This window comes from Gopherus flavomarginatus, chromosome 22 (assembly GCF_025201925.1).
Source record: "Gopherus flavomarginatus isolate rGopFla2 chromosome 22, rGopFla2.mat.asm, whole genome shotgun sequence".
Classification (NCBI taxonomy): Eukaryota; Metazoa; Chordata; order Testudines; family Testudinidae; genus Gopherus; species Gopherus flavomarginatus.
The window spans coordinates 7371155-7398594 of record NC_066638.1 but is presented as its reverse complement, the minus strand read 5'-3'; the positions used below and the strand labels follow the sequence as shown (position 1 = coordinate 7398594).

General features: G+C 55.2%; 1 protein-coding gene across 2 annotated transcripts; it reads right to left on the bottom strand.

Annotated features, from left to right (window-relative positions):
* Nucleotides 1–152: 152 nt before the first annotated feature.
* HPCA (hippocalcin) lies at nt 153–20738 on the bottom strand. Of its 2 annotated transcripts, XM_050932643.1 has the most exons (5): nt 20664–20738; nt 18093–18129; nt 5670–6067; nt 2814–2919; nt 153–1751 (listed from the first exon to the last, which is right to left on the bottom strand). In XM_050932643.1, exons 3-5 carry the CDS (start codon nt 6045–6047, stop codon nt 1654–1656), a joined length of 582 nt encoding a protein of 193 aa, XP_050788600.1. In that variant the 5' UTR covers nt 6048–6067; nt 18093–18129; nt 20664–20738; the 3' UTR covers nt 153–1653. The 2 variants fall into 2 exon arrangements, with proteins under 2 accessions (XP_050788600.1, XP_050788601.1); XM_050932644.1 differs by lacking the exons at nt 18093–18129; nt 20664–20738 and adding an exon at nt 6659–6734.
* Nucleotides 20739–27440: the final 6702 nt, after the last annotated feature.

Here is a 27440-nt window from a genome sequence, read left to right as displayed (position 1 = left end):
TCGGGGGTGTGGGGCTGTGCTGACAGAGCCCCATCTGTGATGCGGGGCTTCTGCCTCTGTGTGAAGTGGGGGGCCCTGCTGATGGCCTCCCCCTCCCATCGCCAAGGGAATCTGTGTGCAGCCAGATCAAAATACTGATGAACAAAATCATGTGACAGACAGCAGTGGCCTTTAATGTGTGCGCTGGGGTCCTCAGGGCTGCCCCCCATCTGTGCTAAGCAGAGGAGGCTACAATCAGCTGGGAGGTGAGGGGGCAGCCCAAGGGCTGAGCCTGCTACCACTGACACTCTCCTTCCCCCTTGGGACTTACTCAGCCCCTGCCCTCCAGCTGGGGCAGGCTCTAGAGGTGGGTGCATCCCCTTCCACCCAGGACCCTGTCAGGGGAGGGGTCCTCCTCTATGCAGCCAGCTGTTGATTAGGGAAGAGGGCAAGAAGTCCAACTTCTGGCTCAGTGAGACAGGATTTGCCATGGCCACATTCTGCCAGCACCCTCAGCTGTGTTGGGAATTCATTTTGCTTAACTCCTTCAGACACCAGCTGTGAGGGCAAGTCCCCCATGCAGGCTGATTGCTCCCCACGCCGCCCCCTTCAGCCCCTGAATGAGCAGCTCTAGGGCTGTGGCCAGAGCCCCTCCTGTTGCTGGCTGACCTTTCCCCCGCAAGCTACTTCCATGAGCCCCTAACTTTAGCTTTTGTGCGGCCCCATGGCTGAAGAAAGGCCCCGGCCCCTGCTGTGCACCCAGAGTTGGCAGAAGCTGGGGGCTTGGCTTGCTCTGGGGCTCGCAGCTAAGCTTTTGGGGCTGACTCCATGGAAAATCCTGGCAGAAGCTAGAAGTGAGGGAAGCATTCAGCGGGGAGGGCCTCCCCTGAGCTGCATGGGGAAATTACCCAGCTCCGTCCCTGTTCCTACAGACCTAGCCAAAGTCTCCCACCCCAATCTCCACTAGCTGCAGAGACACCAGCATATTCCCTCTAGCTTCGTCTATGGCGACCATCTCGAGAAGGGAGGGCCAGGCCCTCTCTGCTCCCCGCCGAGTGTGCCCCGGGGTTGTGCCCCCAACGCACCAGTCAGTCCTCAGGGGAAACATGACTAGGCAGCCTGGAGTGCAGCCTGACCCAGCGAAGTGGCTCTTCACTACAGCTACGTGCTGGCCCTGCAGCGGCTTCATCCCTCCCATTTTGCAGGGCTGGCATTTGGAGGGCAGTGAAGGGGTAAGAGCACCTGCCTGTGTTCCTGCTGGGGGTGGGGAGACTGAGAGCTTAGTCCCCCCCCTTCAGGGTACCACAGGCTGTTCGTGCAGCTGACCAAGGCCTGCCCCCCCTCCCAGAGACCCCCGGAGGACAACGCTGAACCGGGCCCTGTGCTCCCGCCAGCAGGCTGGCTCCTGTTCTGTCCGCCTCCCACCTGCCCTGAGAGCCCCAGAACCTGCTGAACGTTCCCAAGGACGTGGCTACAGACTCAGCATGAGGGAAGCAGAGTGGATGAGTTGAGAAAACAGCGGCCGTGCTGTCGTTTCATGGGAGCATGTCCGTTCACCCAGAGGGTTATGGGAAGCTGGCCTCCATGGCGGAGCCGGTGATTTCGTGAGGTCAGGTGTCTTGGCAGTGCTCTCTGGAGAGGATGGGGCCCATCCCCCATTCCCCTCGGGAGGGCTCAGAACTGCGAGGCGCTGCTGGGGTCACACTGCAGCAGCCGCACGATCGAGGGGTCGCTCTTGGCACCTTTGATGAACTCTTCCAGAGAGAGTTTTCCTGGGAAAAAGGAGAGAAGAAAGGACCTTGTGTGTCCACCGCTGGGTCAGCTCAAAGGCTGCCTGCATCTGAAATCAGCTTGACCCTTTCCAGGCCAGGACCAGCTCCCTCCACAATCTAGCAATACAGGGCTGCAGGTTGCAATCCCTGAGTCAAGAATGCACAACAGAGTAATTGTCCTCTCTCTGCTGCAGCTCGATAGCCGTGGGCACCTAGGGGGAGGGGAGCCTGTCCGGGAAAGGGCTTCTCAGGGCCCTACCGTGTGAAATAATTCTCCTGTCAGCTGGGAACGGGCCCCGGGCCCCCAGAGCAGTGAGGATGGTGAGGGTGGAGCTGCTGTTCCTACAACAGTGCCTTGCCTGGGACAGCGTTTACTAAACTGACCGTAATTAAGGGGACACCAGCCCCAGACTGTGGAGACCAAACATCTTCCCATGCCCTGTTCTCTCCCGCCCCGGCCTGGGTTGGCTTGGCAGGGGAAAGTTGGACAGACTGAGCCCAGTGCCCAGGAGCGGGCTGCTGAATTTCTCCTTATGGTCTTTGTCTGCATGGCCCCCCGTGAGGCAGGGCATGGCTATTATCCCCAATTGGCAACTGCGGTGCGGAGAGATTAAGGATGGTGGAATCAGTGGCGGAGCAGGGCATTGCACTCACATCTCCCCAGCTGCACCATGGTGCCCTAACCGCTGGGCCATCCGTCCAAATAGCCTTGTCCTTAGCTGCAGGGCCCAGGAAGTGAGAGAGAGTGTGTGTGAGTGAGTGAGTGAGTGAGTGAGAGAGATGCCACTCTTGCGTTTGCTTTAAACACAATCAAGCCTGCTGGCCTTTGGCTTAGCCCCTCCAAGGAGGCAGGGGCCTAGGCCCACAGAAGACATTGCTATATCATGGCATGGCCACAGGAGAGCAGCCCTCTTAGTCTTACCCCACCCTCCCCGCAGTGATTCCCCCCCACCCTGTGAAACGCAAACGATGCATTTAATCAGTTTGCGTGTCTCTGATACTAAGACCCCTGGATTTAGCAATGAGACCTTTATTAATCTCCCTCCGTCTCCTCTCATTTACCGTCATTATTAGTATCCATCTGTCGGAAGATTTTTTCTGTTCTCTTCTCTGGAGTCGATTCATCCTCAGGCATCTTCATCACCGAGGAAACCATTTTGTAGATGGCCTAGGGGAGAGAGAACAGGACAGAGGGGGAGTCGTGGCCTCTGCCAACTCAAACCTGCAATTGCTGTTCCTAGGGGTGGGTGCTGGGGGTCAGTGGAGGGGTAAGACCCAGGTGGAGTAGCTGCAAAAGCCACTTGGAAGACACGGAGCTAAGGCATAGAGGGCTCGCACCTGCCTTTGCAAACAGGGTTTGGTTTTACATTGGAGAATGGGCGTCTTTTAAAAAAAAACCCAATGGAATAAGCCTGTTAGTGGCATCAACTCCCGGCACGTCAGCAGGGAAATAAAATGGAACAGACTTGATTAAACAAGATCAGTGTAATAGCTACTGGGTCATTTCCTCAGGCTGCTGCAGCGCGGCATCTGTAACTAAGATTCAGAGTGCCAGGGCTGTGGTGTTAATTCCAAAGCTAGTCCCAGACCTAGGGCAATGGTGGTGATGTGCTGGTGCGCGCGCCCTCCTGCTCCCTCCGCCCCCCAGACCAACTCAGCCCGTCTCCCCCAGGGCCATCCCTGGCTGCCCACTGGACACCTGGTAATGGCCGGCTCTGCAGAGGGCAGGTGTTACAGCCCTGGCTTGGCTGTTCAGGGGAGTTGCTCTTTTCTCCAGTTTACAACAGAGTTGGTTGCTTGTACCCCCAGCCACTCAGGACGGCCACATCAGAGGCAGCCCCTGGTACAAGGCTACAGATGGACACTGGGATGATCTGGTGAATGGGGCCCAACTGCTGCTACCTTTGCTTGGGTGATGCTGCCGCTCTGTTCCCTAGCGGAGCAGCTGCAGTTCCCACCTGGCTGCACTTGTGAAGAGTGGAGGGGGCTGGCCCCAGCCCAGCAGCTCTGAAAACACCAGGCGCTAACAAGCTGTCACTCGCAGAGGGCAGAGAGGAGCTGGGGAGGCAGCCTGCTAGTTCCCCTGCGAGACCTTAACTCACGTGAGGGGCAGCAGCCCCACGTACCGGGCTGGGTTACCCATCCCAGGCAGGCAAGCCAATGGCTCCTGGTTCTTGGAAAGTGCAGACCCCGACCAGGGCTGGTCCTGGGATGAAGGGAAGCAGATGGTGCCCCTCTGAACAGATCTGTGTCCATCTGACATTGGGACAAGGCCAATGACTATACTCCCTGCAGGGGTTCATGCACAGGGTACCCCGTCGAAGGGGCGGAAGACATGCCCCTCAAGTCAGGTCTCCTATGCTCAGACAGTGGAGTACAGCTGGGTCTCCTCTCTCCACTAGAGACCTAGCCACCAGGGCTCCAGAATGCCAAATGCCAAGCCAAGAAGCCCAATTCCCTCCCTGCTCCCCCGTTTCAGTTGCTCCTTGCCTTGGGCCCTTCAAGGATTTGACTTGCAGAGGACAGACTCAGTATAAAGGGCTCTGGCTTTCAGATGCTCCACTGCTCCCCCCCCAACCCCCCCAAGCCATGAGTGTCCTGGGCTCCTGCGTCCTGCTGCGCTCCCACCTGTCTCATGGCAGCGAGTGCATTAAGCCCTGCCAGGACCAGCTTGATCCTTCCTGCATCTCAGTGGGAAAACGGAGTCAGCCATTAGCTTCGACCCTGGATTCAAAGCCACGGTTCCCCCACAAGCACGGGAGCTTTCACTGCCAACGTACCAACTCCTCGGCTACTAGGGCAGATTTTAAATCCCTTCGCCCAGGACCTAAAGCAGCAGAGACCAGTTTGGATGAGAGGCCGGTCTCTTGCTTTGAGAGCGACACTCTTTGTTTCTGCGAAAAGCACATGAAAAGCGGACGCCGCTGACAGGCAGCATCCTGGCCTTTCATCGGAGAAGGGAGATTTTGAGCAGCCTCCACCTGCAGAGGGCAAGGCTTGGGGGTCTGGACTGCATGACCTTCTCCCAGCCCTTCCAGAAGGCTGTCCTTCAGAGCCAGGCAAGAGACCCCTGATGGACAGTCACCTCACCCTCTGCCCTCTGCTAATCTGTCCGGCTCACCATCCCCCCCATTAAATTCAACTCTTCAGTCTGCTCTTGCCCCTCTCAGCATCACTGCTCAGTGTAGAGAGGGAGGGAGGCTGGGCCACAGGCTGAGGAGGATGCCAAGAGACGCAAGCTTTTTTATGACGTGCCTTGTGGAGCCCAACCCTGCCCTTGTTAAAGCACATATGTACGCACCCCCCCAGTCCCTGGCCAGACAAGCCTGTGAAGGGAATCTGCTCCTCCTTATAAAGTCCAGCTCCTACCCCTCCATCCTCCCAAATGTCATTATCCTCCAGCCACTGAATCCCACCTGGTCCCTGCATCCCCTCGACTGACACACACATGTGGCTTGCCTGCATTAGCCCCTAAGTAGTGCTAGTCCCTGGGGCAAACAGAACAAACTTATCTGAGCCAATTCCCAGCCGGACTGCACCCTGGCTGGTTGCTGACACCAGGACTGGGTGGAGGAGATGAGTTGGGGTGAAAGACTAGTCAGAGTGCATGTCTCTGGAGAACTGGCCCCGTTCAAACTAGTCCCAACTCCCTGGGCAGAATGCAGGATTAGTCCCTATGCGGCATTTCCTAATGGAAGGGGCCTACATGGACGCCTGGATTTCAGCTAGCTGAGACCCTGATCCAAAGCCCATTGACATCAAGGGGAATCTTTCCCTTGACTGCAATGGACTTCGGCTCAGGCCCATAGGCAGGGCAATACTGCAAGCTCATCCAGCTGGAGTCCCAGGCAGCAGAAGCCCAGGCACAAGGAAGCCACACAGCCGGGGAGAGGGAATTGGGGAAGAGGGTCGTGTTACCTGCACGATCTCCAGCATCTCCTCCCGGCTGATATAGCCGTTACCATCCAGGTCATACATGCTGAAGGCCCACATGAGCTTCTGCTCCAGTTTGCCCCGGGAGGTGACGCTCAGGGCGATGATGAACTCTCGGAAGTCGATCGTGCCGTCCCCGTTGGTGTCGAAGGTGCGGAAGACGTGCTCGGCAAACTTGGAGGCATCGCCGTAGGGAAAGAAGTTGGCATAGATCTTCTTGAACTCCTCCACGTTCAGGATGCCGGTGGGACAGTCCTTGAGGAAGCCTTTGTACCATTCCTGCAGCTCCAGATCTGAGAACTCCGTGTTTTCCCGCAGGTCCTGGAGCATCTCTGGACGCAGTTTGCTATTCTGCTTCCCCATGGTCACTTCACAGTCTTAATCTGGGCCCCAGGAGCCAAAGAGATGAGAGGTAGATCAGGTTAGTCCCTCTCCCAACTACCAGCACCCTTCCTGGGGGGTATCTCAACTCTTTCCTCGGCTACGAGCACCCATCGTGGACTCAATACTGGACAGACTGGGTGAAATGCTCTGGCCCATTCTACAGGAGGTCAGTCTAGATGATAGAATCCTCTCTTCTGGCTTTAAACTCTACAGCTCCCGCCTCTAAACCAGCCCTGCACAGGACTCGGCACGACTGCCCCACCCAGGAGCTGGCTAGCATCCTGCGCAGCATTCTGGTTTTGTACAGCACCGAGCACCGTGGGGCTCTAAGGTGTTTTGGGGATATAAATAGTAGGTCAGGATTCACTCAGATATTACAGTACCTAAAGGAATATTGCCTACCTGAGTTGGAACCACCCCCCTAAACACAGCCATGGCAGGAATCTGGACCCCGCTGAGCCAATTTAGAACTCACTGCCACATAGAGTCAGAAAGCTCCCATCCCCCTAGGCAGCCCTGGAGACATTGTCCTTCTCCTTCCCAGCACCTGCAGAGCCAGCGCACTGAGCAGTCATCCTGCAGTGACCCACCACAGGCCTGTTGATGCTGCCAGGTCCCCTCCCCGGCTCCATTGCAGAAAAGAGAAAGCGTTTGCTCAGCTCGAGCAGCAGCTGCTGGGGGAGGTTTCTGCATGGAGGTGGGAGGAGCCATGAATCATCCTTGATTTATTACTAGGCACAGGGCTGGAGGCACTTTAGGAAGAAGGTGATGCCTCTATGTGGCCGCCTTTCACACCAGGCATTCCCAGGGCTGGGCAGAGAGACTGGGGCAGGGGGACGATGCCTCGAATTATAAGCAACTCTCAAAGTTACTGCGCTGCAAGTAGCCACGGCAGAGATTTTGCTGGGATGGTCTAAACGCCAGGAAGGCAGGGGGAAGACTGGAGAAGCGTTGGTGCGCAGGGGAGGGGGAATGATCCTTTCCATACCTCTCAGCCCAGACCACCGAGAGCATCTCCTGCCTTTCACCCAAAGGGTTGGCCCCTCTGGAGGCATCGCTGCCCCTGGATCTGCAGGGAGCAGAGCTGGCCCATGGCCCCTCTCCTAAAGGTGGCCAGAAGAGTGAGATTCTGTCTCTTCAGTGCAGCCCTCACCAACAGGCCCTCACGCTCTCTAGACTCCCCTTCCCTGCCACACACCCTCCAGATGGCTGCCCTCAAAGCTCACCCCAAAGTTGGAGCTGGTGCACGATGCAGCTGCCAAGGAAGAGGAGCAGCTGTCAGTGCCCAATGTGGAGGCTCCAATCTCTGCCCTGGCTTCTGGGTCCAGTTTGGAGGGGTGATATAATTTAGCTCTCTGAATAACCTAGTGGAGACACTGTCTCCTCCAAAACCCCGCATCGGGGTGGCCCTGGCTGTAGGATTCTCAGGTCCTGTCTACACTAAGGAGGAGACCATGCAAATATTAGCCACTGGCGTGGCAGTGGAGGCACACGTCTCAGCCCCATCTCCACTAGAAAACCAATACAGTCCTCAGCACTGCGTCCCCACTGTTTCGCTGCGTACACGGGACAAGGCTGCTTTCAGCCACACCACTGGAACTGGACAGACTTGGCTGGAGCACTGTGTGTCCTGCTCTCGCCAGTGGAGCATGTGAAACAAAAGCTAATTCCAGTGTGGACAGGCAGGTCAGTGCACTGGGCTCACCAGCTCAGCCAGCCACTCCCATTCCTTCCCCTGATACCCTTCCTGGCGCTGGTCAGCTTCCCTGAGCTCTGCTGGGCTCTCTGGACTGGGTGCTGCAGAGTTCAGTCCTAGCCTGGCTGGGCAGACACATGGGGCTGGTGTTTACTGGAGCCATTCGCTCAGTCACACCACTCGGCCCAGCTCGGCCAACCCCCGAGCAGCACAGGGCTGGCGGCTGAGTTGTGCTAACGGGAGTTTGTAGCCTGTAGCTGGGTCCCCACTGCACCACTCACTGAAGCCAGACGGGCCGGCTGGCTTGAGCTTAAACCATCACTTAACTGGAGCCAGAGATTTCTGGGGGTCAGGTCTGAGACAACATGCGAGTTATGCCTTGAGCTAACCCCGCCATGGAGACAAGGCCTTAGCCATCATGCCTAAGAGGAGACAGCCTGCTACTGCCTATTCCTGCAGGGGCTTTAGCCCCTCGTTCATGCCATGGTCCCCACCCTGGGAATTCACTCCCCTGAGCAATCCAAAGTCTGCCTCACAAGCATCCTTGTAGCCACTCCAGTTCTGGGCACCACCCGGCAATACGAATGAGCCCAGTACTGTGGGCACCAGGAGGAAAGGAGCGCTGGGTAAGGACGGTCATTAGAAGCCAAGCACGGGCGTAACAGCTCCACAGCAAACTGGCAGCAGCAACCCCTGGATGATTCCACCCCCTCGTTTGAATAGTAATTGTCAGCCTATTAACAATCACATCTGTGCAGCCACGCCCAAGCAGCAGGGTTCTGTTGGCACCAGGGAGTCAGAGACACAAGATCACAGGGCAGAAGACAACTAAGGCCCCTTCCCCTCCCCGTTAAATGCTTGCTTTTAGGCCTGCATCTGGTGAGCCATTGGGGACGTTCATGTGCCATTTGACACACCCCTGCCCGCTGGGCAAGAGGGAGGGGAGAGGGGCTGGACAGCACAGGGATTTCCAAGTAATTAATCATGGCCACGTAAAGAGATCAGCCCTGCATAGGAGGTACAACTTCTGCTCGGAGAAGGCTGCCAACCCCAGAGAGGGGGAGTCCAGATCCCACCACTGAGAGATCCTGAAGAGCAAGGTCTGTGGAGCAAGGGAAAATTCCCATAAAGAAAGAGGCTCAGGACCCTGATCTCTGCTAGGGACCCACATGCTCCCACCTCCTTGGCATTCAGCCTAAATGTCATAGAGGATAAGGATGAAAACAACCTGGAGCCACCCAAAATGATTCCCTCACCTGAGCAGAGGGTCATTTGGTCAGGCTAGCCCTCTTTGGCTCCTTGAATTATATCCCCATTAGCCAGCCCCTCAATCATTTTGTTGATCTTCTCCAAATTCCCCCCTCGCCGCACCCCGCGCCCCCGCAGCCTTCCAGCTTGGCTAGGAGCTTCTAAGAACAGAGCCCAACTGCAGAGAACAGACCAACGCTTCTGGGGAGCAGAGATTGGAGCCGGGGATATTAGCACCGCCAGGACTAGGCGGTACCAAGGATCAAAGGAAGCAGGCATCATTTTGCTGTGTAGTGGGCGATTCCTCAGTCAGTGCGACAGAAACGCTTGGATTTGTTACCTCCCACTGGACCTTTCCTGTCCATTCTCTGCAGCCAGAGCCTTTTATTCTCCTCACTGGAAACTCAAGCAGCCTCTTGTAATTACCCGTAAATTCAGCCCTTTTCCTGCCCAGTGCCAGGGGTGCAATCAGCCATCCCGAGCCCCCAATATCTGGGCACAAGCAGCAGGACCGGTCACAGAACTTAGGTAGCTCTGGGAATACAGAGTCTTTTCAACAAGAGGGATGAGGTGGGCACCTGGCTGATGCTCAGGGACACTGGGTTCCCTTCCCAGGGCTGCCGCCAACTTACCGCAAGTGGTCGGGCAAGTCATTTATTCAACGCCTCTGGAAAATGAGGGTGACCCCCTGGCTGTGCAGTGTGTTAAGATTGCCCCGTGGAAGGCCCCTGGGGAAACGCAGAGTGTTGGCATGTATAACCCAGACTGGAAGTGAAAGGGAGATCAGGTCGGTGCATTTCCTTCTGGCTCCACTTCTCCGCCTCCTCATGGAGGATCTCCATGCAGTTGGGCCAGGTGTTACAGAAGCAATCCAAGAAAACAGAGCCACCGCCCACCATCCCCAGCAAGGACTTTCAGTTCTACCAGCTCTCTTGGCTCCCCTCACGCTCCCCAGGTGCTGGCAGAGAGAGCTCCCCGCACTCCCCCAGCGAGAGCCACTGGGGCCATCTGCCTCGTGTGCAAGTCATGGGCTGACCAGTGCTTAGGGAAGCCCGTGCTGCTGGAGCCAGAATAGCCTGGGCCCATGGAGCTCAGTGGATCCTGACAGATGCCTTGGAGAGGGAGAGTTCTTGCAGGGCAGTGCACTGACGCCCCTTGGAGGTGAAGAGAAAGAGAGGAAATTACCTGTTCCAAGGCACCAAGCCAGGCAGCCGCACCTGGCAAGCAAAGTGCCCACTCCAGGGGAACTGCTGGCCACAAGAGCAAACAGCACAGCAAGGGAGTAGCTCGTCCAGGTTAATGCTGCAGGAATTCCAGAGATAGGAATTCCAAGGTCGTTCCATGGCAAATGGGAGAGGCAGATGAAGAGGAACCGAAGAGCAGAGAGCATCCTGTGGAGAGGAGACTACCATGTGTCCTGTCCACAAGGGAGCCTTAAAGGAAGCAATGAGCCAACGGGCAGGGCTGGCGTTACCATTTAGGCAGCCTAGGCAATCGCCTAGGGCGCCAGGATTATTGAGGGGGCAGCATTTTGCCGGGGGGGGCGGCAGGTGGCTCCAGTGGAGCTGCCACAGGCATGCCTGTGGAGGGTCCGTTGGTCCGCAGCTCCGGTGGAGCTGCCGCAGTCATGCCTGCGGACGGTCGGCTGCTCCCGCGGCTCCGGTGGATCTCCCGCAGGCATGACTGCGGCAGCTCCACCAGAGCCGCGGAATCAGCGCGGGAAGCGGCGAAATGGTCGTGCGCCTAGGGCACGAGAAACCCTGGCGCCAGTCCTGCCAACGGGACACATATTATAGTCTAACGACAGTGAGCTGTGGCGGCTGTTAGATACAGAACCAGAGGCTAAGTGCTCCTCGCTGTCACAGCATTGTTAGGCCATAAAAGACACCCTGGCGTGGCTTATTAAAATCAGCCTCTCCAGAGGAGAGCCAGGCAAGGAGAAGACAGATTTCTAAGCAACACTAATTGGGTGCAAGGTTAGACTGGAGGAAAACAGGCCCAGAGTTTTAAACGAAACAAAACCATTAACCTTGAAGGGAAGCAAATGCATGAGTCAGTGTTTTGATTTGCCTAGTAGCATTGCCAACGGGCGTCATTCAAGGATCAAGGATTGGAAAGTTGAACTCAAAAGTTGTTAAAAGGAGGATGTTGGGCCGATTTATCGCCTCTCCACCCTGCAACTGACAGATGCCAGGGAGGCAGCCCTAAGTGAAAGAAGCCTAGTGCCAGAAGCCCAAGTCTGCATTTCTTGGGTGCTCATGACTCCCAAGGGGTCCAGGTGGGCAAGGGACATGAGATCAAATTAACTTGGAGCCAACGATGTCCCACTTCAGGGTCTCAGCTGTTTGGAAGAACAGGCAATGGCAGAGGTCACCACGGGTCACCAGGTGGCGACTATCAAATCCAGCACAGCATGACTCCTCACGGGCCACCTCCTTCCTCACAAGGAGGTGAACGGAGCAGAGGGTTTTTTAAATGCCAAATTAGCGACTTAGTGACATGGATGAGCTTTTCCTTCCCGGTTTCGCCTTACTGCAACTGCTCAGTTAAATATTGATGGTTATAGTCACGTTTTGCCAATTTGGTTACGTTGGATGCCCCCTGCCCCTCCCCCCCCCACAAGAGCCCGGGGAAACACAATCAGAGCCCAGCAGCAGCTCTGTGCAAGAGGTTGCCGATGTTCTCCAGGTGGCCTGGCAGACAGGTGTTGGTGTGGCAGTCAGGAGCCCACACATCTGTTCCTGGCTCTGCTGCATGACCTGGGTTAATCACTGAGCTTGTTTCCCAGCCGACCCTTGTCTAGTTACACCGTAACTAGTACAGTGTAAGGGGCTGTCTCACTAGGTGTTTGTACAGAGCCTAGCACTATAGCTCAGCGGTTTGAACATTGGCCTGCTAAAGCCAGGGTTGTTGAGCTCAGTCCTTGAGGGGGCCACTTAGGGATCTGGGGCAAAAATCTGTCATGGATGGCACGTGGGCCTGCTGTGAAGGCAGGGGACTGGACTCAATGACCTTTCAAGGTCCCTTCCAGTTCTATGAGATCGGTGTATATATCTCCATATATAATAACAGAAAAAATATTAATACTGGTGAATGTCAGTCTGAAAAATTCTACCTGAAAAGAGCATAGAATACATGAGCAGTGTTCCTCCCACCCCAGTTGGATTCAAGGGTTTAAAACCACAATCTGTCAGAGGAAAAGAAAGTCTTTTTTTTTTTTTTTGCGGGGGGGGAGGGAGGTAAAAGCTTTTCTGAGTATGTTCATTTCCCCTCGCCGCCTGTTTCTAGCAGCGATGGCTGCACAACGTTCCGTTCCAGCACAGCTGCACAAGGAAAATGATACCAAGGATGCAGTTAGGCTGGCTCTGTCCTGCAGACCTCAACTGTGTCTGGTTGGGCAGCTTTCCTGCAGAAAGGGGTTTGCCCAGCGCAGTGCAAAGGGGGGTTGAACATGCTTTTTACATTTTGCAATCACTAAAAGGGTTTGACTTTTTTTTTTAAAGGCAGCCCCAGGAGAGAGAAAGCATCACTCAGGTTGGGCTCTGCAGAGCTATGCTGCATACATGGGAAGCAATCGCTGAATTCTGCAGTCATGTCAAGCAGGCGGGTAGCTTTATTCACATACCCAGTCCCATGGAACGTCAGGACTACGCCTGTGAGTGGGCTGCTCACTGAATTTAGTGGCTCAATGTGCCAGAGTGCTGAGAACAATGGGAGTTGAGCTCTGGAAAAATCTGGCCAGAAGTGTTTGCAGGATCAGAGCCCGAGGGCATGGGGAGAATTGTACAAGGAGCTCCATGCAGGCAGTCCTCTGCCTCCCCGCAGAAGCTCCAGTGACTCAAGTGGTGGATGAGGAGGAGGCGGTGGGGTGGGGGTGGGAGATTGAGGCCTATCAGTTGTTTAGAGAAAAGAGTAATTTTTCCTTGTTTTCCGTACATTTAATTTAACGTGATCTGAACAGTCACCAGCATGGGAGCCAGTGGGCCAGCCAGGCACATCAGCTCCTGCCTGCTTGGCTTCTCCAACCTTGCTCCCTCCACTCAGAGTGCCCACGTCGTCTCTCCCCGGCGCCATGCCGGTCCAGCTCAACAAGCCGCTTGTTCAATTAGGAAGTAATGAAGGAGGATGCCGGAGCCGTTTGCCAGAGACACAGGGCAAGCAGGAGACACGAAGCTCCATGCACTCAGTAGACTGGAAAGCCCCAGAGATGCACCTGCAGGGTGTAGGCTGATTTGCCCAGACTGAGCTGGGATGCAGTGGTAGAGGAGAGGCACATCTGCCTGTACATAAGCTGGTGGAAACAAGCCCAGCCAGACCTACTGGGACAGGGAAGGAAGAAAGACCATGTCCTGCAAAGCAGGGCTTGGATGGTCTCTCTCAATGTTTGCCCCTTAGTTTAAGGGAGACTGGTTCTTGCAAAGCAAAAATAATCCAGGATGGCCCCCGCAAGATAAGAGACTCCAGACCAGAGATTCTTTACGGCCCCAGAGCAGGGGATGCTCCCTGCAGCATGAATTCAGGCCAGGAACATGGGTGCATCTCATTCAGAATCCATGCAGGGACCTCTTACCACAGGAATTCTTCCTTTCAGAACCCAGCACCATGGGCTCTCCTTTGCCCACTTTGTCATCACAATTTAGAGGCACTTTCAACATTATCAGAGCCAACCTCTCACATTTCCCCCCTTCCCTTGCACCCGCTCCCATGCATCAGGGTGGGACAATCTTTGGGTTTCTGCAAGCCAACTTAAGGCAAGGATCTCCGTCCCATGATCCAGCGAGATGCAGTTTTGGGAGGTGGGGTGCAGGACCAGTCCTCACGCTGCAGGAATCCAGGGTCGCGATGCACTTTGCCGAATTTATGGGGAATGCTCACAATTCACTGGATATTTGGTAGATCTTCAGCCAAGAACATACATGGAGCAAGAGAATTTAAAGAGTGACACCTGTCACTGGTTCAGTGTCATCATGAAGTGACATGGGCTGGGGTCTCAATGGGAGCTTGCCACTTGACTCGAACTTTAGCTTGGATCACCTACCAGAAATAAATCAGCCAGTGCCAGAAGAGTCCTTCCTCCCCGCACTGAGGCAGGGCTAAGAATAGGTAGGAAATGCAGCTGCCATGGGAATGAGTTGGGGGAGGGGTAGGAAGTCAGAGAACTGCCAAGTTGTCGAGAGATGAAGTCTTATTTCTTTTTAAATTCACAGCAACCTTCCAATTCTCCGCTGCCCCATTCATTTCAGCAGGGAGAGAAGATTTATGCCTTGACCCACATTGGCTGTCCAGGTGGCAGCTTCCCAACAGTTAAAGCCATTTTTACTATCGTTATGACGCTTACGGTTCATTTCTTTTGAAGCAGCTCTCGACAGCGCTGTTTCCCGAATAGTGCAGCACTAGCCAGGTGTCTCTCATGGCTAAAGAGGGATCAATAATCCAGCTGGGGAGAGAGCAGCCTCAAGAACAGGAGCTGACCTCACCTTGAAGATGTCAAGCCCCCTCGGCTGGAGTGACCGGAGCGAGGGGCTACCGCAGGACAAGGACAGAGACCCCGGCCCCCGAGCCAGCCCCAGTTCGGAACAAAGAACTCCGACTCTGCGCACAGAAAGGGACCACTCCAGCAGGAAGTTCCATCATTCCAGTTCCTGAAGGACAAGTGAGAACCAGCTCTTGCCTGCCTTGTACCGGCCTGGGTGTGACACACCACAGTTGCCATCCACTACTTGTGCTAGTGACGGCACGGCTCACACTTACTCGTGCACGCACGCACCTCCTCTCCAGAGTGCGCCACAGAGTCAGCTCGCTAATCCTCAGGCATCCTTGTGAGGCAGGGACTGCCCTCCTTTGAGAGATGGGAAACTGATGCATGAAGAGATTAAGGAACTTCCCAAGGTTGCAAAACAAATTGGTGGCATCGCTAGGAACAGAACCAAGCCTTCAACTCCCAGTCCAGCCCCTTGGCCACAGGAACATTTCCTTTGCCAGAGGCCTACCTCAGCATTCACAGCCTGTTCCATATTGGCTGAAAGCTGCAAAGGGAATAAATATCAGAGGCAGGAAAAACTGGTTCCTGGTCCTGTGCTCAGGCCTCTCTGCGTTACTACTCTTCCCCACCGGAGGAGCTGCCCCTTGATCTTGTTCTGAATATTTCTGAGCCAAAGGCCCATCATTCAGATTCCAGTGCTGGAGGCATTGGTTAACGGATGGCCCTGCTGTTCATAACCAGATGTCAGTTAGGGGTTGGATTGTGCCAAGAAGCATGAGGATTTATGGCCCATTTAAAGTAACTGATTCTCTCATTATCCTGTGTCCTTTTCTATCCTATTGCTTATGCAGCTGAACATTGTTTGCCTTTTTCACTGGCACTACACAAGAGAGGGTGGAGGTTCTCATGATGCCAGGCACAGCGATGTGCAGGGTCTGTGTTGGTGAATTTAGAACACAGCACAACGGGCGTTCATACTATTCTTTCCAGAATATGCGTGGCTGCATTTGCCAACAGTAAATTTCATCTTCCGGGTGGGGGTCCATTCCCCTCGCTTGGTTAGATCCCTCTGGAGTTTTCCTGAGGATCATCTTCTCTAGGTTCGACTAGCCTAAATAACTCATCTGCAAACATGCCTCACGTTTTGCCACACCTTGCTGCGTTTCCTCTCCACCCTCCACTATTAATGAGGTGATTTGCCCATCAACTGCAGAGCATGGCATACTGGGGCGGCCTTCTTTCCTTTTTTATAAGCTCAGATGAACAGTTATCTTTAAAGTTCACTCAGCCTTTATGTCTTACGGATGTTGCAGGCATCTAGCTTTTTTGCCGAACATAAAACACGCTCCCACCAGAGCCCACCCAATGGAACTCCCATGCTTTGAAGATTAGAACGACAAGGTGGAAAATCTCAGCAGTTTTAGGAACACTGATGCCATTAGTCCATTCACACTGCGGCAGTCCTGACCGGCACTGCTGGAGAACGCTCCCAGAGCTGGAGCCTCCACCTATAAGGCTGGGGAACCACTGGGTGAAACCCCATTCTGCCACAGTGAGAACAGGCACTAAATATCCCATTGGCCCAGGGAGACCTGGTCCGCGCGGCCAGAGCTCTGCTTGGGCTGGGAGTTCTCCTAGCTGAAGCTTTAACAGAACTGGGTCAGCTCCCTTTCGAGAGAAGGTTTATTTTCAGCTCTGCACACTGACAAAGTGAAGGACAGGAACGCAGAGCCTGGCAGCGATGCAGGAAGAGCGGCTTTGCCTGCCTTCTTATTAATATTTAAACAATGCTTTCCAGCCTCTGCCTGGCACTGGAGTCCCAGGAATCTAATCTCACAGATTGAGGCAGGCAGGCGTTAGACAGGGGAAGGGGACTCCTGCTTTGGGTTCTGCAGACTGGCTCAGCCACCTTTCCCCATCCACCCAAGGGAGGTCAGGCCGGAAGACGCCAACTAGCTGCCTTGAGGATTCATAGTGGAGGCGGGACGGCTGAAGACAGACTCCTGTTTGGGGAGGGGAGGAGAAACACAAGCAGTGGCTGTGCTGTAGGGATAGAAGGGGAATAGCAAGATAACAGACGTCAAGCGCTTCACTCTCCATGGAGGGCAAAGGGGAACCAGTTTCAAGGCAGGCAGGTTTGCATCCCAGCAAGGCCGGCTCCTGTTTGCCTGCAGATCGTGCTACGCCATCCCTTAGGCTCTTCCAACGTCAGTTTGATGCTCCACACTCCCCTCCGGCCCCACCGTCATTGATTCTCGTGGTAGTGCCACATCCCAGGGCACGCACAGAGAGACGGAGACGGGCTGCGGGTCTCTGCTAACAGCTCCTGAGAGGAGGCTGATAAGGACACACTCCGTCTGAGATGTCAGCCTCAGCCCCCTCCCAGGAGATGAGGCTATGTTACCTCCCCTGTTTTCTAGAGGAGGGAAGAGACACACACACAGGTTGGCTGGCTTGGCTGAAGAGCAGAGCTCAGCACAAGAGCACCGTGCCTCCCGGCGCTAGGAATCCCAGTGGGTCCTCAGCACACGACTCCCCTCTCTCTGCCCATGCGAAGCAAACGCCAAAGAGCAGATTTGACTAACTGCACAGACACCAAGATGTCAGGATTTTCCATCAGCTCTGCCACCCTCCCACAGCTGCAGTGGCCTGATCAAAGCGAGAACTCAAAAGGCTCAAATGCTCAGCAGCCTCCAGCCCAGAGGCTCAGTCTGTCCATGCACCAGCATGAGGCTGCCCTGTTCCCAGCTTCTGTTTGGCGGGTGAGAGAAGAGACGGGTCTGGTCGGTTTCCACAGAACCTTTTCCAGTTCTGGTGCTTTGCTTGGGACTTCAGCGCCTTCCTGGACTCCTCCCTCCCTCCGCCTGCGAGCTTTTTGCACCTAACCCCAGTGCGGCTCAGACAACAGAGTGGATTTTCCAAGGCACCTAAGAACCAGACTTCCACCGAACTGCAAAGGCATCTGGGTGCCTAATTCCCTGAGACTCCTTGCCAAATCCTAGCCCATTTATACTCCAGCCTCCCCGTGGCTCTGTTGCGCTCCCACTTCTCTGCCAGAGTCCCCCCCGTCCAGTCCCCCAGCCCGTCTGCTCCAGGCAGACATCAGCTCACACTCTTTACATTAGATGGCCCTGTCGCTGCTCAGCAGACATACGCCCAGCCCCATCGCCTCCATCCAAGAACAAACTCCTACTCAGAACAGACCCCTATCTGAGCTGTGCTGCCTAGCGAAATCTCCTGAGCGCCGGCCCAAGGCAGAGCCTACCCACGAACGAGGCCTTCAAGGCAGTTAGTTAATAAGCACCTCCAGGTTAAGTATATAAGAAGCCTGTTCACTGCACTAGCAGTGGGAAGCAGTGATCTAGCACTGGAATGTGCAGCACCCCGGGAGACGCCCAGGGCTTGCAGAAATCAGCCCTAGGAGGAGGATTTAGACTCTGCTAGAAGCAGGTTTTTTTGCAAACCCCCACCCCCCCGTCCTCACTTAAACATCTTTAATGCACGTGCGTGCACACACCTACCTCCCCACACCTCCTCCTTGAGTGATCCACCCACCACAGACAAGACCCAAAATGCTCGGAGTCAATCCTCTACTCACCCACAGAAGAGCAGAGATGGGACAGGAGATCCAGGCACTAGAAATAGGAATGTAAAGGGACGGTCAGTGATCCATTGGCCACACAGACACCAGATTCCTGAATCCAAGTTAGCCAGCCCCAAGGGTCCCAGAGTTACACAGACAGCATGCTCAGAGCCGGTGCTAGGCATAAGCAGACTAAGAAATTGCTTAGAGCCCTGAGCAATTGGGGGCCCGGATTTGCTCTTTATTCTAAGAACTTGCCTGTTTTAGTATTGGGAGGCAAAAATATTCCTGTTTAGGGCCCTCAATGGGTTATCACCGGCTCGGAGCATGCGTCACTCCCAGCCCGCCAGGCAAAATGCTCTGTTGTGACAGAGCCAGCATCCAACAGGGTGTCAGATTCTAGAGGGACCTTCACTGAGAGCTCCCTGCCCCAAACTCACGAGTGATTAGAGGGGCCAGTGATTAGAGCACATCTCAGCCATTGCAATCGCACACAGGAAAAAGGGGCCCATTCTCCAAGCCGTCCCAGGCCTTACAGACAGATAGCAGCACCTCAATTGGCAAAGCAGGGAGAGTGTGCAGTCAGCCGCCCCAGCGGGACATACTGCCCATGGCCGGCACCCTCAGCCAAGTGTGCCATGGCATTCCACCCCAAGGGGTCTTCAAGGGCACCCCCGTGTTACAATAACTCAACCTACATGTCGATCGGGTCTCAGCATGAGAGTGCGTCTGTCTCCCATGGAAGGGGAGCATGAAGTGAGGGTTAATCGCTGAAAAGCCCCCCCGAGTTACTCATGCAGTCCCATTTCTGAGCAGAGGAGATCGCTTCACTCAGTAGCACTCATCCAGGGAGCAGAACCCACCAAGTTCCCGAGGGAGGGTCTCCATCCATAGAGCCCTTCGACGGGCCATTATTTAGGCTTCAGGCCCTTCCCCTACCCTGCTGGTTCTGCAGTAGCTGGGCCTCCAGAACCTCAGGGGCAGGGGCACCAACCCCTCTTCTGCTACACAGGAGACTCATCTGCAGAGAGCTCCTTGTCCTGCCTCTGCACCGTTCTGTCCCAGTTGCCTCACACGAGCCTGGCAGACCCCAGTGTGACACGGGGCACCTGGGCTCTCCCGCTGGTTGCTCGTGGGCATGGAGGTCACCTACACACACTTCCAGGCGGCAGGTGAAGCAGAAGCGGTGCCAAGGCTTAGGCCAGGCGCTCCTCAGAGATTGAACAGCCTCAGTTATTCTTGTTAACGAAGGGGGATGAAGTGAGCAGGCCAGATGGATGCCGGCACCCAGGAAGCCGTGCTGCAGAGGAGGGCTGGGCTGCTCTCCAAGGTATGTTATCCAACGCCCCCTCTCCCAGACACTCCTTCATGCTCCTCTCCAACCCGATTTGCACATGCTGGCAATTTCCTCCCTCATTAAGCAATGAAGCCTTGGTTCACATGACCCAGGGAACAGTGGTGGCTGGAGCAAAGAGCACACAGCCCAGCTGCCCGCCTGCTTCCAGGAACATGGCACAGCATGAGCTGGGCTGGCCCAGCGGGGAAGGGCATGGCACGCAGCAGGAAGGGTGCCCTGCCCAGCGTGGTACCCTGCTCCTGCCCCACAGAAGGGGGTTTAGGGGTCACAGCAGCCAGGGAACCCGGGCACTACCCCAGGATGGCAGGGCAGGAGGGACCCAGCTCCCCGCAGCACAGCCTAGGCTGGCTGCCCCAGCAGGTTCCCCCTAGCTCAAAGCAGCCCCCTGGGCGAGCCAGAGCGCTCAGGTCCTGCAGCGCCCGGGGAGCCTCGGACTCCCACCCCCCATGGTGCTGCGGGAGCCCCCGGTTTCCCTGCGGCTCCCGGGAGCAGAGCGTACAGCCGCCAGGGGAGGCGGGCCTGAGCTCGGCGAGCCCCCGGAGAGACACGGGGAACCCCGCCGCCAGCATGCGGGCAAGATGCGCTTCCGTGCCGGAGATCCTGCCCCGGGCATGGCTGCAGCTCGGAGCGGGGGGGGTCAGTGTAGATCTGCCGGGGAGGGGCACAGGAACCGTCCGAGGAGGGCGGGAGCAGGACGGGGGGTTCGCCTCTGGGAACAGCCGAGTCCCACTGCAACAATGCAGGCGGCTCGCCCCCAGCCCTGACCCCCTCCGCCCCCCCATCGCACGCACCTCCAGCAGGACGGCTGGCTGCAGCCCCGGGAGAGGGCAGCTGCATGCGGCTCCCCGGCTCCGCAGCGGGGGCGAGGACAGGCGGGACAGGTCTCGAAGCCGGGGGGGGGGGGCTGCCTGCAGGGGGCGGGGGGAATCCACCCCCTGCGCCATGGGGCAGGGACGAGGCACAGGCGGGGGGACCCCCCTCTGCAGAGCCACGGGCCGCTGCAGCTACAGCCACAGCGTTTGATTTCTTGTAAAAGGACCCTGGTGCCCCCGCCTGTCCTGTCTCCAGACCCCCAGCACGGCAGGGGCTGGCGACCCCCTCGGGGAAAGGGGGCGAGACCCACCACCAGGGCATCCCCCCAGGCTCTCTGCCTCTGCAGCCCCGCAGCTGCAGCAACTTTTCCCCTGAAAGGATCAAAATGGCAAAGCCAAGCGCGGGCTGCTTCCTACCTGCCCAGCCAGAAGGAGAATCGGCGGCGGCGGCTGCTGCGGCGGCTGCTTTCGCCCCCCCTTGTGCTCCAGCCTAGTGCCCGCCCGAGAGCTGCATCCCAGCTGATGCTACTGCTGCTCCATCCAGGGCTACAATGCACGAGCTTAGCAACTTCAGGGAGGGGGTAGGGGGGGCTGGACGGGGGGGGGGGCTCCTGCAAACCCGGCCCGGAGAAGATGCAGCGGGAGGCGGTGGGTGGAATGTCCCACCTGGAGCAAATCCCCAGGGCGGCTGCCCGGGCTCTGCCTTGTACCTGGCCTGAGCCCCGCCCGCCCAGCGCCTGGGATAGCCCGGCTGGCTGCCGGTGCCGTCTGCCCCCACCCCTGTTTCCCTGGGTCAGGTTGGTGCAGTCCGGCTCAGAGCCCTATACAATCACCGTCAAGGACTGAATGGGAGCTGGAGCGATGATTGACATCTGCTCCCCCCCCCCCGGAAGGACGGCTGCTCCTGGGGGCCAGGGGGAGATGCTGGGACGCCAACCAGGCGGCTTGATTCAAAGTTTGCTTTAAAACCAGGCCCAAGCTGGGAATGGGCCTTAAAAACAGCCCCCCCACCTCGTTAGGGGGGGCTCCCTGATTAGACGCCCCTGATCTTGGTGCAAAGCCGCAGCTGATCCTCCAGCTGCTGCGGTGCGGCCAGATGTGAAAGGGCCACCAATGGGGCTGCAGGGGATCTGGGTACGTTTTGCAGCCAGGCGGTGGGCAGGCCGGAAATCGGGGGCACATCTAAATGGATGTGGGGGGGAGGGAGTGTTTTAATGGAGTCAATCGGGAAATGAATCAGGCCAGCAGCCCCCCGTGATGTGAAGGGCAGTCTGCTGCCCCTGCCCCTCCAAGGCCTATTTGCACCTTAGAAGCTGCCTGGGGGAGGCTGGGTGGGTGGGTAAGGGGCAGTTGGGGGGCAGCGAGGGGCAGCAGTTGTGGGGTGGGCTCATTAGCCGGGTGTGTTTGGAGCAATGATCCGCAGTGAAATCCTTAGCAATGTTGCCATTGAAACAGTTCTCTCCAAGAGTCCCATTTAACCTCTTGGTGTGGGCAATGGGGCAGTTCACATCTCAGAGCCCTTGTTTCGGGCTGTCTGCAGACTCAGCCAGACAGCTCCAACTTTGAGCCAATCGGGGCACATTTTCAAGGTTTGCTTTGCAACTGTCGGGATCAGGAATCTGATTAAAAAAAGAAAGAAAGCTGAGATGATGGTGGAGGATCTTGCAGCCAGGGGTGGATTCTTGCGGCTGTGGAATTGCAGAGTACAGGGGCCTTGCTATATTGTCAGTGGGTGAGAATGCTGTATGGGTAAGGTGTGCACCTGCATTCTATATGCTACAGCGGGTGTGGGCGTGCAGAGTGCCTACCGTGCAGACACAACACTGCAATGCACACATGCCATTGCACTCTACTGGATGAACCCAGAACTGCTCCCCTCTATGTCAGAGCCTCTCCAAAGCTAACAGAGAGTCTCCTTTAGCCCAAGTGGCAATAGGAGTCCTGAGTTCTATCCAGGCTGTGATGCACACTGGATTGACAACCATGTGGTCCCTACGCAGCTATGGAATTGTTACAGGGCAGGTGTTAGAAATTCTCACACATATTCATAGTGTGGACCGTAGAGAGGATCTTCCCACCAATTCACCATTGCCTTGGCCCCCTCCTCTCCCATGGACAAATGGTGCTTCCTCCCCAGCGATGACCCTGGGCTGGATTGGAAACACAGAGGAGCTGCTATTGGGAAAGGTGGAACCAGGGCAAACTGGCACCTTCTCCAGCTGTCTTGATGAGCATAAAGGGAGACAAACAGGCAAAGAGAAACAGGGATTTGGTGAGGTGGAGGGGGTTGGGACTGAGATTTACCTATGTCACAGGACACACACCTCTGCCCCTTAGGGCAGTGATTTTCAAACCGTGGTCCACAGATCTCTGGGGAGCCGCTGTGTCTAAGATTTCCAAAGGGGTCCGCACCTCCCTTCAAAATGTGTTAAGGGTCCGCAAATGAAAAAAGGCTGAAAACCACTGTTTTAAGAAATGAGCCACCGGCCAGGGCCAGCTGTGAAAGGAAATGTACATAGCCACAATGATACTGCCACTAATTTAATTTGTCTCTTTTATGGCCAGTAAGTCACAAATTGCTGCAATCTGGACTCAGCTAGGGCTGACCCGTCTGGGGACTTGACCCCCAAAGCCTCAAATTGAGGCTTCTCAGTTTTGCAGCTAATTCCAGATTATCCCTGGGGGGATTTGGTTTCTATCTCACAATCAGGTGTGTTTCTATTGATATTAAATCTCTCCAGCCCTGCAGGCTGTTTTTCCTAGAGCAGGCAGCTTTTCCTTTTCGCTATCATGTGCTTTCAGAAAGAGCAATTACTCAGGGGGCAAGACAGAGGATCATTTTAATCAATGCTTGCAGCCAGTGAAATGTCTTCACACTGTCAAATAGAGAGCAGCCCAGTGAAATGCAAGCCAGGCTCAGAGATGGGAGCTGGTTCTTCCCTGCATGAAACCAACTCAACTTCATTCATTCCAGACAGTTTCACTGAGTTCCCCCCATGTCTCCCTCTTGCCCGCCTTACTGTGCCCCAGGAGATGAATGGCACCTTATCATAAGAAACACACAAGGCCAACAGCTGCTTTAAGGATGCTGAGCATTGGCATAACAACAGTCTGAGGGCAGGTCTCAGTGGATGCAAGGATATGTGTCCCGAGAAGGGGGGAGGGGGAGTGTTTGCAGACCTGTGAGTGTCTGTATTTGCTAAGATACATGCATGTGTGTGTGTGAACATGTGTGAGGACCCATGTGTATATGGGCATATGTGTTTACTTAGATTGTAAATTCTTTGGGGCTGAGCCTGTCTTTTTGTTCTGTGTTTGTACAGCTCCTAGCACTGTGGGGGCTGGGGCCATGACTGGGGCTTTTAGATACTACCGCAATCCACAGAATGCATACTCATAATAATAATGTGCCTGTGCATGTGCCATTGGGAATTCTTATGTACACGTCAGGTTTAGTAGTGTGCATATGTTTAGGGTCCATGTGCATGCATACATGTGTGGGGACACGTGTTTAGCTGTGTATGTACATGCAGGGGTTAAAGTAAGAAAGTGTGAGAGGGGAGGGCCACTCTGTCTCCATCCCCAAGTCCACTAAAACAGGGGAGCTCCCTCTGAACCTGGCTCCCCTCCAGCTCCCATCCCTCTCTGCTGGTGCAGGGAGAATTGCCCCTTCTGTTTCAATCTACTTTAGCCACCGCATACAAAGTCATTCAAACTTCTCTTTCCAGGCGTGTTACAGCCCCCTGCTGAACCTGGCACACCCAGCTGGGGCTTCAAGGGGGCAAAAGAGTGGCAGAACCGAGATGGCTCCAGCTGTGCCAGCCAAGTGGGTTTCTCTGCTTCCCTAGTTCCACTCTGCAGTCCGGGCACACCAGGTGTTCAGTTTGCAGCTGCTGCCGGGAGCTGACGTGGTGGTTCTCATTCCCGCAGCAGGGACGGGGGCAAGCATTCCTGAGTGGTGTCCAAGAACTGCCAAAAGGGGCTTTGGAAGTGTTTGTTTAACGCATGGCACAGGAGGAAAAAGCCACCCTTGCTCTTTCCTTTCATGTTGCCACCTGGCAGCTCTCCCCTCTCCGCTCCTCCCTTCCCGAGGATGAGCGATGAATGCGCTGCTCACAAGGGCACCCACGCTGCCATCTGGGATTACAGGGCCCGAACCAGCCTGACCACAATGCAGCCAATTGCCAGTGCACAATGGGCTGTGACACACAAAATGCTGCCTTGCTGCTGCCCCGGTAGCCAAACCGGCCCCCATCCGGCAGCCCCACTCTGTCTTTGTCCCAGTGTCTCTCTCCTCCACTCCCTTTTAGACCCACTGTCACTCACCCACCAGCTGCTATGCTTGTTCACACAGCCATAGAGTTGGGGGGTTGGGTGGGAGTTTGAGGGTTGCCCCTGTCCTGTGGATAGCGAGCTGCTCGCTGTGACTGGAGCTGTCCGTCTGGCTCCTTTCAGCTGCACTGTTTTCACTGTCAGAGCAACAGCTCAAGGGCATAGAGGTGACGTGTTGTCATCACAACAAGGGGCCAAATCAACTCTGGTGTAACCCCAGTGATGGTAAGAGAGCTGCCCTGGGGTTGGCATAGGCCAGGGGGTCAGCGGGCCAAGGAGAAAGGCCAAATCCTCAAAGGTATTTCAGCTCCTGACTTCTATGGAATTCAGTAGAAGTTCGGAGCTTAAATACCTTTGAGGATCTGGGCCCAGGTGCTTTCCAGGATGGCCCAGTACATCTGAAAGCAAACGGAGGCTCTTCAGGCATCCATGGACTCCATGGGCTCTGCTAACAGGCCTGTGCTTCTTTGAGCCTTATTGGGGTTTCCTTGTGCAGCGAGCCTGTTGCTCACCAAGAGCAACGGCCATCTCCAGGAGCACTATGGGAACAAGTGGCAGCAAAGGATTTTCAGGAGGTGGGTGGGCAGAAGCTGGACTAGCAAGGAGACAGCTTGGTCTAGTGGTTACAGTAGGAGTAAGGAAACATGGATTCGCTTCCCATTTCCACCCCGACCCCCTGCATGAGCTTGGGTGAGTCACTTCCTTGCCCTGTGCCTCAGTTTCCCGACCTGTCAAGTCAGGAGAGTGACCCAGCGCTGCCTTTACTGGACATTCGGAGACATTCAGGTGAAAGCTGCTGTCACAGTGGGGTTCATATGCACAAAGCATGGGAGGAGATGAGCAGATTCCTGCCTTCTACCACCCCTCCGCCCAAATTACATCACTAGTTACCGAGTGCCCCCTCCCTCTAACTCTGTGGCTGCTGGTTCTCTCTGCCCTTCTCCCCCCACAGCTTGGTGTTTGGGTACATTCTGTGTGGGCGCACCAGTCATGTTCGTTGGCAGTCAGGAGAACCAGACAAGGCAAACGGGCAGCCAGGAACTCTGCGCTGGGGATGGATGGACAGGCTCTCCCCACAGGCTGCAATCCCCCACATCAGCACTTTGGATGGACTCATAGACTCATAGACTCTAGGACTGGAAGGGACCTCGAGAGGTCATCAAGTCCAGTCCCCTGCCCTCATGGCATGACCAAATACTGTCTAGACCATCCCTCCATCCGTCAAGGCCCAGACCCTCAAAGGGATTTAGGTGCCTAACTCCTAATGAAATCAATGGGAGTTAGGAGCCTAAATCCCTTTGAGGATCTGGGCCCAAGGCCCTGCTCTCAGCCCCAAAGCTCTTCACAACCCCACTTCCCCTGCATCAGCTCTGCTCATCTCACCGTCCCTGCCTTCCTGTTCATTACATTCTTCTCTAGCCGCTCCTCTAACTGCTCCCACCATCCCCTCTTCCATGCTGTCTCCTAGGCCACCCGCTTCCTATCTTATTCCTGGCACTGTACAAAGCTGGTGTGGTTTTCAGGAGCACTGAGCACCTGCCGTTTCTATGGGTGGCAATGGGGCTTGTAGGGGCCTGGGCTGTCTGAAAATCAGGGCAATAATAAATAATCAGTCCCTCCAGAAAACCCACTTCTTCGGAGACGTCTTCCTGTACAGACACCCTGCCTGGCAGTGTCTCTTCCCGCCACCACGTCTTCCTGCACTGGCCAGGTGTTTGCACTGGACTGTAAGCTCTTCATGCTGGCAACTGGGGCCCCCGGGAAAAGCTCTGCGGGCTGAATAGGACATAATTGCAATATTTAATCAATAATACAATTTGCATTTAAAGCGCCTTTCACATGAGGCTCCCTGTGCACTTTACAAAGCAGCCTGGTCAATCACAAGTAAGAACGGTAACAACAATACCCAGAAAGCGAATGGGACCCTGTTGGACCACGTGTGTACTCAAAGTCTCCACTCCTGCAGTCAGGTCCCCACACTCATATACCTGTGCAGAGTCTCACTGAGAGAGGGAGGATGGTAGAGTGGTTTGGACACTTGCCTAGGAGACTGGGATTCAACTCCCTTCTCTGCTACAGGCTTCCCATGTGTGACCTTGGCAAGTCGTGTGGGGCGTTCGGAGCTCTGGTTAAAGCAGCAGTGAAGAGGCAGGTTAGCAGCAGCGTGAGAGCTAAAGGGCAGTCCCAGGTGGACCTGGAACTGCTAAGCTGAGTTGCGGTGTTTTCACTTCTAGTTTAACCTGGGTTAGATAACCTGAGATCAGATGCTAGGGGGGCATATAAGGACCTAAGACAGATAGACCGAGTCACTGAATCTGCTCATGCAGATCTGATTACAGGATCAGGACTAGAATTAGAGTTTGGTTTTGTTTGTTTTGTTTGCAAAAGAAGCTTTTAGAAAACCTAAAAGCAACAGAAATGTCTTCAAGATACTAATTATTTAATTCCAGTGGTAACTGCTTGAGTACTGCCCAATTCTTTGTGATTTTATCTCATGAGATGCAGTGTTTTACTTAAAGCCCCCAGCTGCTGGAGTCATGTGAGTATGTGAGAAGCTCTGCTTTCATTAAACAAAAGTAAAGTCTCTACTCCCTATGGTTGCAGAGAGCTATCTGAAAATGTGACCAGAAAAACAGATGTCAAAGAAACTAAAACATATTATTTAAAAAAACCCTCATGATTTTTAAGCCACATTCATGCTTTCTGGGTGGCTGGACTCATGATTTTTTTAATATTCGGGGTTGGCAGTGCTGTAGGTTTCAGCCAAATAACGAATTCCCTGCAGTGTCTGGTGCCCAAACATTATAGCCTTGACCCTGAAAATTGACTAATGGATTAATCCATTTCTATTGCCCAATCTGA

Excerpts from the sequence above, each read along its gene's own strand:
- HPCA (XM_050932643.1), bottom strand. The coding sequence starts at position 6,047 with ATGGGGAAGCAGAATAGCAAACTGCGTCCAGAGATGCTCCAGGACCTG. Across the intron at positions 2,920-5,669 it reads AGATGCTGGAGATCGTGCAG|GCCATCTACAAAATGGTTTC; the intron begins GTAACACGACCC and ends TCTCTCCCCTAG. Across the intron at positions 1,752-2,813 it reads GATGGATACTAATAATGACG|GAAAACTCTCTCTGGAAGAG; the intron begins GTAAATGAGAGG and ends CCTTTTTCCCAG.